The sequence below is a fragment of the Chiloscyllium plagiosum genome, chromosome 14 (genome assembly GCF_004010195.1).
Source record: "Chiloscyllium plagiosum isolate BGI_BamShark_2017 chromosome 14, ASM401019v2, whole genome shotgun sequence".
NCBI classification, from domain to species: Eukaryota; Metazoa; Chordata; class Chondrichthyes; order Orectolobiformes; family Hemiscylliidae; genus Chiloscyllium; species Chiloscyllium plagiosum.
Window position 1 is genome coordinate 59,654,759 of NC_057723.1, and position 12,925 is coordinate 59,667,683.

The following is a 12,925-nucleotide window of genomic DNA, read 5'->3' on the forward strand; positions in this document are numbered from 1 at the left end:
CAACATGACCTCCCAACTCCTGAACTCAATACTCTGAACAATAAAGGAAAGCATACCAAACGCCGCCTTCACTAACCTATCTACCTGCGACTCCACTTTCAAGGAGCTATGAAAGTGCACTCCAAGGTCTCTTTGTTCAGCAACACTCCTGAGGACCTTACCATAAAGTGTATAAGTCCTGCTAAGATTTGCTTTCCCAAAATGCAGCACCTCACATTTATCTGAATTAAACTCACTTTTCAGCCATTGGCCCATCTGGTCCAGATCCTTTTGTAATCTGAGCTAACCCTCTTCGCTGTCTACTACACCTCCAATTTTGGTGTCATCTGCAAACTTACTAATTGTACCTCTTATGCTCGCATCCAAATCATTTATGTCAATGACAAAAAGTAGAGGACCCAGCACCGATTCTTGTGGCAGTCCACCGGTCACAGTCCTCCAGTCTGAAAAACAACCCTCCACCACCACCCTCTGTCTTCTACCTTTTGAACCAGTTCTGTATCCAAATGGCTAGTTCTCCCTGTATTCCGGGTGATCTAACCTTGCTAACTAGTCTCCCATGGGGAACCTTGTCGAATGCCTTACTGAAGTCCATATAGACCACATTTACCACTCTCATCAATCCTCTTTGTTACTTCCTCAAAAAACTCAATTAAATTTGTGAGGCATGATTTCCCACACACAAAACTATGTTGACTATCCCGAATCAGTCCTTGCCTTTCCAAATACATGTGCATCCCATCCCTCAGAATTCCCTCCAGCAACTTGCCCACTACCGACGTCAAGCTCACTGATCTATAGTTCCCTGGCTTGTCCTTACTACCCTCCTTAAACAGTGGCATCAAGTTAGCCATCCTCCAGTCTTCCAGCACCTCACTTGTGACTATCGATGATACAAATATCTCAGCAAGAGGCCCAGCAATCACTCCTCTAGCTTCCCACAGAGTTCTAGGGTACACCTGATCAGGCCCTGGCGATTTATCCACTTTTATGTGGGAAATAAGGCAGGGCAGGTGACTGAGGTGTCAGTGGGGGAGCACTTTAGGGCCAGCGACCATAATTCTATTAGATTTAAAATAATTATGGAAAAGGATAGACCAGTTCTAAATTGGAGAAAGGCCAATTTTGACAGTATTAGGCAAGAACTTTCAAAAACTGACTGGGGCAGGTAAAAGAGCGGCTGGAAAATCTGAAGCCTTCAGAAATGAGGTAACAAGAATCCAGAGAAAGTATATTCCTGTTAGGGTGAAAGGAAAGACTGGTAGGTATAGGGAATGCTAGATGACTAAAGAAATTGATTTCGAGATGCCAGTGTTGGACTGGGGTGTGCAAAGTTAAAAATCACGCAACACAATTAAACCTTTTGGACTATAACCTGGTGTTGTGTAATTTTTAACTGAAGAAATTGAGGGTTTGGTTAAGAAAAAGAAGGAAGCATATGTAAGGTATAGACAGGATAGATCGAGCGAATCCTTAGAGTATAAAGGAAATAGGAGTATATTTAAGAGGGAAATCAGGAGGGCAAAAAGGGGACAAGTTTAATAACTTGCCACCAAATTATGTCTTTCCAATCTTAAAAAGTATGAGAGGATCAAATTTGGATTTTAAGTACCTTTCAGAACTCGAGTTGTAAGGACAATCTTGTACATTCTGTATTTTTATTGTATTCTAAAATGAGGTAAGAAAAACTGTTTTAAAAACTAAGGATTGCCGAAACATTATTGCAGTTTTGAAAGCAAGTAACATGATACTGTTTACGCGGCTGCTCGTTCAAACAAAAGGACGTGTCTTGCAGATGAGCTGGAGCCCAAGGCTCTGTACAAATGGAGATTTAGTCAGCAGTAGATTGTTCTGTGGACTAGTGACCAATTATCTATGACAAAGGCATTCTGCTTGCCAGCATGTTATTGGTTCCCTGGTAGCTGAACAGCTTGGGGCTGTGAAGAAGATGGAGAGAATCCATCAAATCTATGCAAACTTAGAAACCGTCGCTGTTCTCTGCTGTTGAAACCATCTTAAGCCTGAAGTAAACTAGTTTATTTTTTACTTAAAGGCTGTAAGCTGTGACTTTTAGTAATTCAGAGGCCTTCATGTATGTGAACTAGTAACCCAATAAGTCCTGCAAACAGATGTAAACACCCAGAGAAGAAAAGTAGAGAAGCAGCATTCTGTTGGCATAAGAATCATCTCAACAAACCTTGTGAAAAGCAACCACTGAACTACATTCCCAGTCTTTCCCTCTGCCCACTGCACCCATGTTTCTTTTTCTAGTTTGTTTGTGTCAGTATGTATGTGTCCAAGGAGGCACTTATCAGGGAGTTAGTTTTAATTAGTAATGTTGTCCACTGAATAATCCCAGATGGAGGATGGGAAAAAATGCGGCTGTAAGAGTTCATTTTTTGAAGTATTTTCACTGTCAGATCTGATTTCCTTGAATTCTAGGAGAAATGTATGTCCAGGGAGGTTATTTAGGTGGAATTGAAGTTTTTTAAAAAAAAAGGGATGAACACCTTGTTGGGGTTATCCTGTAGAGACACCACCACTACCCCATTCGTCAGTGGGAAGTTGAGATACAAATTTGTAGGGAGATCTCCATTATCTGTAAGAATAATAGGGTGGTACTGCCAGCAGATTTTACCTTTCCAAACATCGACTGGGATTGCCATAGTGTTAAGGCCTTTGAAATTGAATTCTTTCACCTACATTTTAATTCACAAGTAACCATTTATTTATGTCACTCCAACAGTGATTAACACAGAACACTAACAAACTGAACAATTCCTCTCTAACTACCTATTCCTGAATAAAATAAGATTCTGTTGGTATGCTGTTTCAATATCACAAGTTCCACTTCTATAAATCCAGGTAATAAGAACAATAAATTAAAACTTAGTCTCTCAAAGTTCACATAGAATGTGTCTTCCAAAATGCTCCTCATCGAAAGGGGGGGACAAGAGAGGAGGGGAGTGGGGTTTTTGACAAGGGATAGTGTTATGGCTGTACTGAGGATATTCCTGGGAATACATCCAGGGAAGTTATCTGGATGGACCGGAGAAATGAAGTGATGAACACCTTATTGCGTTTATATTATAGAAACCCCTAATAGTCAGTGGGAAATTTTGAGAAACAAATTTGTAAGAAGATTTATCTGTAAGAGTAGTAGGGTGGTTATGGTAAGGGATTTTAACTTTCCAAACATAGCAGTGTTAAGAGTTTAGATGAAGAGGAATTGTGTGTGTGCAAGAAAATTTTCTGATTCAGTATGTGGATAGACTGACAGTGCAAAACCTGACCTACTCTTGGGAAATAAGACAGGGCAGGCGACTGAGGTGTCCATCAATGAAGGTAGAGGAGTGGACATAATCTATATGGACTTCAGTAAGGCATTCAACTAGTTTCCTCCTGTATACAGGTTAGCAAGGTTAGATCAGAGCAATTCGGTTACAGAGCCGACTTGAAGGTAGAAGGCAGAGGGTGATGGTGGGTTGCTTTTCAGACTGGAAGACTGTGGCCAGCAGTGTGCCACAAGGATTGTTCCTGGATCCACTGCTTTTTGTCATTTGTATAAAATGATTTGGATGTGAATATAGGAGGTATGGTTAGTAAGTTTGCAAATAACGCCAAAATTGGAGGTGTAGTGGACAGTGAAGAAGGTTACCTCAGTAGAATAGGACCTTAATCAAATGGCCCAGTGGGCTGTGGAGTGGCAAATGGAGTTCATTTTAGATAAATGTGAGGTGCTGCATTTTGGAAAGGTGAAATTAGGGCAGGACATATACACAAGGCCCTGGGGAGTGTTGCTGAACAGAGACCTTGGAATGCAGGTTCGTCGTTCCTTGAAATTGGAATTTCCAAGATAGGTAGGGTAGGAGAAGGCTGTTGATATGTTTGCCTTTATTGGGCAGTGCATTGAATACAGGAGTTGGGAAGTCATGTTGCAACTGTACAGGACATTGGTTAGGCCACTATTGGAATACTGCATTTAATTCTGGTCTCTGCTATAGGACGGATGTCATGAAACATGAAAGGATTCAGAAAAGATTTACAATGAAGTTGCTAAGGTTGGAGGATTTGATCTGTAAGAGGAGGCTGAATAGACTGGGGCTGTTTTCCTTGGAGCATCGGAGGCTGAGGGGTGACATTAGAGGTTTATAAAATCACGAGGGGCAAAGATACCATAAATTGCCAAGGTCTTTTCCCCAGGGTAGGGGAGTCCAAAACTAAAGGGCATTGGTTTAAGGTGAGAGAAGGATCTAAAAGGGACCTAAGGGGTAACTACTTCACACAGAGGGTGGTGCGTGCATTTGAAGTCAGCTGTCAAGGAAGTGGTGGAGACTTGTACAATTACAACACTTAAAAGGCACCTGGATAACTATATGAATAGGAAAGGTCCAGAGGGATCTAGCCCAAATGTAGGCAAATCAGACTAGAGTAATTTAGGCTATCCAGTCGGCATTGACAAGTTTGTCCAAAGGTTCTGTTTCCCTGCTGTTCATCTCTTTGACTCTGAGTAACGCTTGTATTACGGAAACTTAGTGCTTTGTGTCAACCTAAATCTGAATGTTGACTGTATTAGGGAAATCTGCATGTTCTTAATTTTTTTTTATCGGTGATGATTTTGTGAATAGCGGGGTTTGATTTCCAGCATGCTATCCCAATGAGGCATAACAAAACAAATAAGGTAACTGGTCCAGACCACATTATGCATCAACTGAATGTTGTTGATTGTTTAGAGCAAGGTTTGGGCTCCTACCAAAGGAACTTGGAACACATTTGATTGGTTCTTGGGAGGGCAAGAATGTTAATCTCTTCACCTTAACCCAACTCATGCTGGTCCATGGATTTGACATTTGTGAAATGCCATGTATCATGGTGTTTAGATTCATTTGGACTGACCTGAATACTGAAGCTAAAGTGATCACATCAGAACTTTTCATTCTTCATCAAAATAGGACTAGACATGTAGCTCTTTTACAAGCTGCCAAGGAAACCTGGCCAATCATCATCCTACCAAATAACACCCACCATCTGCATTTGTGATTTCAGCAGCTGCTACTACATATGGGACTACCAGCAACTGGATTACTTCTCATTGGCTTCTGCTATCCAATTAATCTACAATGCCAAAGAACCAGATATCTTTGTACTGGCATAGAGAAAGGAATATTCATCAGACCTCTGATTCCTAACCAATAACAGCGAAGGACAGCCACTAATTATTTCCTGTAAGACCTTTTGAGGACACCACCACTTGCAAGAAAAAGTAAACATTGTATTTCTAGAATAGAGGTGCCAATAACAACTACAGGTTTAATGAGCTACCTTAATGAGAACTGCCAAGAATATGATTCAGCAAATAAATTTCACCCAAACCACTGTGACTGCTAGATTCCTAAAAATACAAACTGCCAGAAGTATTGCACATGTATATAATACAGTATGTATACAATGCTGGCCCCAAAAGTGAGATATTGCTTGCGCTCAATGCCACTCGAGATAACCTCCTGACTATCTCCAAAGGCAACATTCAGCACCAGGAAAATAAATAGTTAAAAAAACTGTTTTTAAACACAGCCAAATGCTATCATTTCAGTTGCTTTCACCATCAGGGGTGAACGCAGTGGTCATCACCAAATTTGGGAGGTTGACGGTGTTGGTGGCATCTGTCCAGAATTCCTAAAAAGCATGGTCTGAAGTGGATATGGCTTGTCAAATCTGCTTGCAATCCCCCTTAAGAGTGGAAAAGTACTGGTGCTTGGGCATTGTTCCAAAGTATGTACCACCTTAAAACCTGGAAAACTAGCCTATAATCCTAGAAGCTGTGATCTATCCTTTCTGAAAATGTGGGAATTAAAACTGTTTAGATTTTTAGTTTCTTTCATGTATATCTTCTGAAAGTAACAATTGCTGGATATCGCAGTGGGTCAGACAGCATCCATGGAGAGACAGCAAGCCAACGTTTTGAGTCTGGATGACTCTTCATTAAAGCTGCCTGATTTCAGCATCTGCAGTAATTTACTCTTGTAATGTATATCTTCTAGTTCACTGCCTTTATTTCTAATGCTTTAAATATTCACATTATGTTGTTTCTATTTTTAACTATATACAGTACAAACTCAGTTATCTGAACAAGATCTCTAGGTCCCGTTGCTTGGGCCACTCCCTGCTGCCATCAGATCAGTTATCCGAGCAATATGCTCCCTGCTCGTATTGTTTGGATAATCGAGGTTGATGTGTAAACGTATTTAACTTGCAGTTATGGATGTATGATTGCTGCTATTTATCAGAAATACACAATGTATTTCTTCACAAAGACTGATATAGATGATCTCCCTAAATTTTCCAGAAAAGCACAATTGGGTACGACAATTCCTTTTGACTGTTGCTTGTGTGCACTGTGGGAAGTCCATCAGTATAGTGACTTTGCTTTTTGTTTTTCGTTAAATGTGGCAGGAAGTCATTGAATTCTCAGTCACTTATGATGCATAATAGAGGTACTGTGGTTAGAATAAAGGCGAGCCTCAGTGGATGAAATCCTAGCCAAAACTAATGTGGAAATTTTGCTGGCTGTCAATGATCATAGTGAACATCTTTCTAAAATTAGTCTAAAAGGCTCTTGAGCAATAAAATATTGCCAGTTTAGGAAGCTGATATCAGAAGTTTATTTTAGCATGCAGTACGTTTGCTAACAAGTTCTCTGCAGTACCTTGCTCTGGGAAAGAGAGAACTTTTTAATCAATTATGTTGAAAAGATTGAAAAGTATAAAACATAATGCTTATGAATAAATGAATTTGAAGTATTGAACTAATGTAAGTATTGTGCAACTTAGCTGTTACTTTGGACTAAAATTGGTTACTGAGAGCAAACATTGCAATATTTTTACTGTTCATTCTCGAGCTTTGATTTCTGTTACTTTTTAACCAGCTGAGGAAAGCTGTCATGGACCATGTATCAGATTCTTTCTTGGAGACCAATGTTCCCCTTCTGGTTTTGATTGAGGCAGCCAAGAATGGCAATGAAAAAGAAGTGAAAGAGTATGCCCAAGTTTTTCGTGACCATGCCAGCAAATTGGTTGAAGTAAGTACAGAGTTTCAAAATTTCTGAATCACCCATGTCAATCTCTGTTAACAGCAAATATCTTTTCATTACTTCGAGCTTATTGTATGCATTCTTGACCACAGATAGTAATCTATTTAGTAGCCTGATTATTCAACAAAATTGATATATTATAAATTTATATTTACTTCTATTTTTGCAGGTTGCCAATCTTGCTTGCTCTATTTCCAATAATGAAGATGGTGTGAAACTAGTTCGCATGGCAGCCACTCAGCTGGAAGGCCTTTGCCCACAGGTTTGACATCATCTAAAATTTCAGCAGAAGCTATTTTCTAGGTTTTGATGTGTTTTGTCGATTCAAAAGGCAAAGTCACTTTTTTTTTTAATGTTTGATACTTCTGTCAGGATGTATTGATACTCTTGAGAGGCTGCAAGTTTTATGTTTTCATCTTTTTCTAAGTTTTGAGCCCTGTTACTCCAGAACATAACGTTAGTAACATTTAGTTACCAGTGTGTTCTTTTTAGGTCATAAACGCTGCATTGGCCCTGGCTGCTAAACCTCAGAGTAAAGTGGCTCAGGATAACATGGATCTCTTTAAAGAATTATGGGAGAAACAAGTGCGTGTGCTGACAGATGCTGTGGATGACATTACTTCTATTGATGACTTCCTGTGTGTTTCAGGTATATTTTGTTTAATGAAACATTCCAGTTATGGAACATCATATGCCACCTGATTGTAAATAAAATGAGAATTAACAATTATTTACGAACTGAATTTTTAAAAAATGCACTTAAAGTGGATGCACAAAGTTTAATATGAAACCATGAGTTAATGCTTAAAGTTCTACTCAAACTAATGGGTGCTTGTCACTATTCTGGTTTCTGTACTTTAATTCCAAATATGGTGAAATCATTACTGTTCACTACCTGGTGTGTGAGAGTTTGATATCTTTCCTATGGTGTGACCTAAAAGATAACAAATGGTGTGACCTAAAAGATAACAATCTACCTTTTGTAGATGCTGTCATTGCTTAATTGAATGTCATTGCAAGTTAATTTTGAACCACATGTATAACATCATCAATCTGTATTATCTCATATTTTGTTAATAGTGCCATTATACTTGAAGGGAGTAACACAAGTGTCACTGTATTGTTAGCATATTTTAAATACTGAATGGTTTAAATGCCTTGCAGCAGCATTCTGCTAATCCATGCTGCAGTGTCTCCCATCCATACAAGCTGAAAGAAGCTCAAACCTGTTCTATTGCAAGGCCCGAGATCTAACCATTTATGCCGCCTTGATCCCCTTACCTACCTCACTTACAGTCGTATCCTTATGTCCCTAATCATAGATCAGATCGGAAATACCCGACCAAAAATGTGTTACCCACCCATGGTTATTCGCATTCTCATTAACACCTCATTCCTCTTGCACCCCAAACCTTTCCATGTTTGATTTGATTTATTATTGTCATGTGTACCGAGGTACAATGAAAAGTTTTGTTTAGTGTGCAGTACAGACAGACAATACCAAACAAAGATCATAGGGTGATTAAACAGAGCGCGGAATACAATGTTTTGGCTGCAAAGAAGGTGTACAAAAAGCAAGATCAACATTTGATTTGGAATTTGAGGTCCATTCAGAAGTCTAATAATAGTGGAGAGAAAGTGTTCTTGTTGGTACATGTGTTTAAGCTTTTGGACCTTCTGCCCGATAGCACAAGTTGGAAGAGATTATAATTGGGATGGGGGAGGGGTCTTTAATGTTGGCTGCCTTCCCAAGGCAGGGAGAAGTGTAGATGGAGCAAATTACTGCAGATGCTGGAATCTGAACTGAAAACACAAAATGCTTTAGATCACAGTGGGTCAGGCGGCATCCATGGATAGAAAACAAGTTGACTCCACCAGGGTTGAAGTGAAGCATTTATGCAGTAGTTGAAGGGGGGGGGGGGGTGTTGGGATTGGGTTGGAGTACTGGGGGAAGAAAAGATGTTATTCAGAATAAGTGATCGGAATGTGAGAATGGCAGAACAATGGATGGAAGGTTAACTTGGACTGGGCTGTATTCCCAACTCCTGTAGTTTGTTATGGCCCTGGGCGGAACAGTTGTCATACCAAGCCGTGATGCTTCCAGATAGAATACTTTCTATGGTGCATCTGTAAAAGTTGGTAAGAGTCCTTATGGACGTGCTGAATTTCCTTCGCCTCCTGAGGAAGAAGAGACGCTGTCATCTTGATCGTCACATCAACGTTGATGGACAGGACAGATTGTTGGCGATCATCACTCCTGGGAACTTGATACTGTCGACCATCTCCAGAAAGGAAGGAGGGCATGCCCTCTTGCCTTCCTGAAATCAGTGATCAGCTCTTTAGTTTTGCTGACATTGAGGAAGAGATTGTTATCTTTATACCATGATACAAGCATTCTATCTCTTTCCTGTATTCTGTCTCATCATTGGTTGATATCTGACCTACAAAGATGGTGTCATCAATGAACATGTAGATGGAGTTCAGATGAAATTTGACCACACAGTCATTGGGTGTACTCTAAGTGCAGCAAGGGACTGAGAAAATAAACTTGTGTGTGTTGAGGATCGCTGTGGAGGAATTGCTGTTGCCTATCCTCACGGATTGCAGTTTGTTGGTCAGGAAGTCAAGGACGGAGCAACGATCTAGGTCTCGGAATTTTGAAGATTAGTTATTGTTGAACTTTAGTCAAAAATTAGAAGCCTGACATAGGTATCCTTGTTATCCAGCTGTTCTAGGAATAAGTGTAGGGCTAGGGAGATGGCATCTGCCATGGACCTGTTGCACTGGTAGGTAAATTACTGGGGAATCAAGGCAGACTGGGAGGCGAGTGTTGATATATCCATGACTAACCTCTTGAAGCACATCATAATTATGGAGGTCAGAGCATTTGGACAGAAGTAATTGAGACACTTGCATGTATTTCCTTTTTGTACCGGGGTGATGATGGTCTTGAAGCAAGTGGTGACTGCAAATTGTAACAAGGAGAGGTTGAAGATGCAAGCTAATATTTCCATGAGCTGATCTGAGGGCACAGGATCTGAGGGCATGTTTGGGGACTGTATCTCGGCCAGTGCTTTACTTGGATTCACTCAAGAAAGCCAATCTGATGTCTGCAGCGGTGACCAAGGGAACCGATGTATCTGAGGCTGTCGGGGCAGGTGATGTCGTTCCATGATAACCTCCTGTTGGAACTGAGCATAAAATGCACTGATCACATCAGGGAGGGATGTGTTTTTGTCTGCTGTTTTGTTCTGCTTCACTTTGTAGCTGGATACATCGTAGGCCACACCATGTCCGTGTAGTTAGTTTTCATCTCTAACTTAATCCAGTATTGCCTGGTGGCAACTTTAATAGCCTTAATAGTATTTAATGGTATGATTTGAACGGCATGCACCTGGTCTTCAGTCAGCAATGGTTTTCCCAGTTCTTTCATGGTTTCCGGTTGGGAGCATAAAGATTGATTTCATTGGCACATAGTCCTCTTTACACTTACTAATGTGTATTCCTCTGACTTCTTTCTTCTTCCTTCCTTTGTAGTTCTTACAGCCAGCCCACTGGTCTTTTTTGACCTCTACCCACCTTACATCCACCTCTCTCTCTTCTCTACGTATCACCACCATGACCCCACAATGTGCTCTGGTTGGTGTTTCAAACTATATGTGGCTTAACAGCTGCTGTTAAGCAGGGTCTGTTTTTCCTTCATTGGCATCAATGATTCTGACGAGAACATGCCGTATTGAAACTTTCTGTAGAAATCATGTGTTGTTATGTGATCAGAACATATTTTCCTATTCTCTTTTGCCTGGTTAGGCTGTCATACACTGGAGTCAAGACAATGATGTGGATGAGTAAGATTGTGACTCCATAAGAGTTTCTTGCACTTATTTATTTTTGGATTTCAAGATTAAAGTCAGAGGTTATAACATTGTGAATCCTGTCTTTTTAAGTAGTTTAAGAAACGCAACAATTATCGCTGAATATATTTGCATTTTAGTAATTCGCTAAGGCTATCAAGGCATGAAAATTACTTCAGAAGTAAAAACAGAGTGCCAGAGAGAAAAACAGAGCTAACATTGCATCTGATATTATTCTGAAGATGCTGTCAGATGTACTGAATTTCTCATATCCTTATTTCAGATCTCCAACATCTGCCAGTATTTTCCTTCTATTGTTGAGGGTGAGATGACATGAATGAATGTAAATGCTGCATCTAACAATACTGTAATGTTGAGCTCATGTCAGCAGACAGCTTGTTTCATTTTGCTCTCTCATGCAATCTAATTGATGAACTTTATCAAACATTAGGTTTAGTTTGCAGAGAGTTAAATAAGCCTATTTTATATTAAACATACTTTTGTTTTGTTTAACAGAAAATCACATCCTCGAAGATGTAAATAAATGTGTTATAGCACTCCAGGAAAAGGATGTAGATGGACTCGACCGTACCGCTGGTGCAATCAGAGGACGTGCTGCAAGAGTTGTCCATGTTGTCACTTCAGAGATGGACAATTATGAACCTGGGGTGTACACTGAAAAAGTTCTGGAAGCAACCAAGTTGCTGTCTGATACAGGTAATAACTCACCATGTTGCAAGTCTCTCTCATTCTACATGCTGCAAATGTAACCTAATTTGGTAGGATGTCCACACGCCATGTCATGCATTTAGTCGACTATTCCCATGTCGTTTAAATTGATAGTATGTATTATATTGCATCAGTTTTCTTTCTAGTTACAAGCTCTTGCTTCCCTCCACAGAGCATCCCACCAGACACAGTCCCACTTACTAATGTGTATTCCTCTGACTTCTTTCTTCTTCCTTCCTTTGTCCCTGTAATCCGTGCTTACCATGGCTAATTCACTTAACCTGCATATCCCTTTATCTTAAACAACTTGGAACAAGTTATCTGTTGCTTAATAGAACTGTTAGATGAATGGGTGAATGGGGTAAGTGTAGTATGGAAAATTAAGAGATGAGTTTAAGTGTGCAGCTGCAAATACACTGCTTAATGTAAAGTCCCAGTTTAAATCATCCAAGGGTCCCATTTTGCATAACAATACTCCACTCAAGCCTCCTTTTGATCACAGCAAACAAATTCCATTGTGTTTCGTACAGATAACCAGGCTGATATATGTAAATATATAAAATAAATACGCAAAGAAGTCTAAGTGCATTAGTCAGAGGGAAATGGGTCTGGTGGGTTACTCTTCAGTGTGTCGGTGTGGATTTGTTGGGCTGAAGGACCTGTTTCCACACTGTAGGGAATCTAATCGAAATAATCTAATCTAATTGTATAATTTCTATGCATTTGAGGTTCATGAGAAATGTTGGAACTGTTGCGTGACATTTTAATGAGAAGTATGTTGTTGACACTTATTGCAGAAGACATGAGCCCTTAACTTTGCAGCCTAGTTCAAACACTACTGTGTGCATTAGGTATTGATATACATAGACCATGATCAGAAAAGGTAGAAAATGTAAACCTGAGTGAATTAACAGATAAGGCTACAATTCAGTAAATGGAAGAGTGAAAGATAATTGTGTTTTGTGTGGGAATGTGGAGTAGTAGTCAGAGCAGCCATATCTTATTGAATGGCAGTGTGCTGTGAGCTGACTGGCTTACTCTTGCTCTGAATTTGTAGTATGTCTGTTCACATGTTGTTATAGTACTGCTTTGCAGACTGATATGTCTGCTTTTAGCAATGCTTGTCTGTGAGTCACAGCAATTATTTAGCATGGAAGATATTTACTGTAAGTAAAGGAACTGCTAGAAGGAAGCTAACGAGGCTGCATATGAGAAAGTGTAAAGCACCATATGAAAAGTCATCTCCCTACAG

The 12,925-nt window shown here is 39.9% G+C and overlaps 1 protein-coding gene across 3 annotated transcripts in view; it reads left to right on the forward strand.

Annotated features, from left to right (window-relative positions):
- ctnna1 (catenin (cadherin-associated protein), alpha 1) overlaps positions 1–12,925 on the forward strand; it is a 160,504-nt gene that overhangs the window by 116,421 nt on the left and 31,158 nt on the right. For 2 of the 3 annotated variants that reach the window (XM_043703889.1, XM_043703890.1), the window contains exons 9-12: positions 6,926–7,078; positions 7,260–7,352; positions 7,583–7,739; positions 11,461–11,661. In XM_043703889.1, the coding sequence (XP_043559824.1) occupies positions 6,926–7,078; positions 7,260–7,352; positions 7,583–7,739; positions 11,461–11,661 (604 nt within the window). Of the gene's footprint in view, positions 1–6,714; positions 6,811–6,925; positions 7,079–7,259; positions 7,353–7,582; positions 7,740–11,460; positions 11,662–12,925 lie in introns of those variants that run through there. The other variant, XM_043703891.1, reaches the window with a different exon arrangement.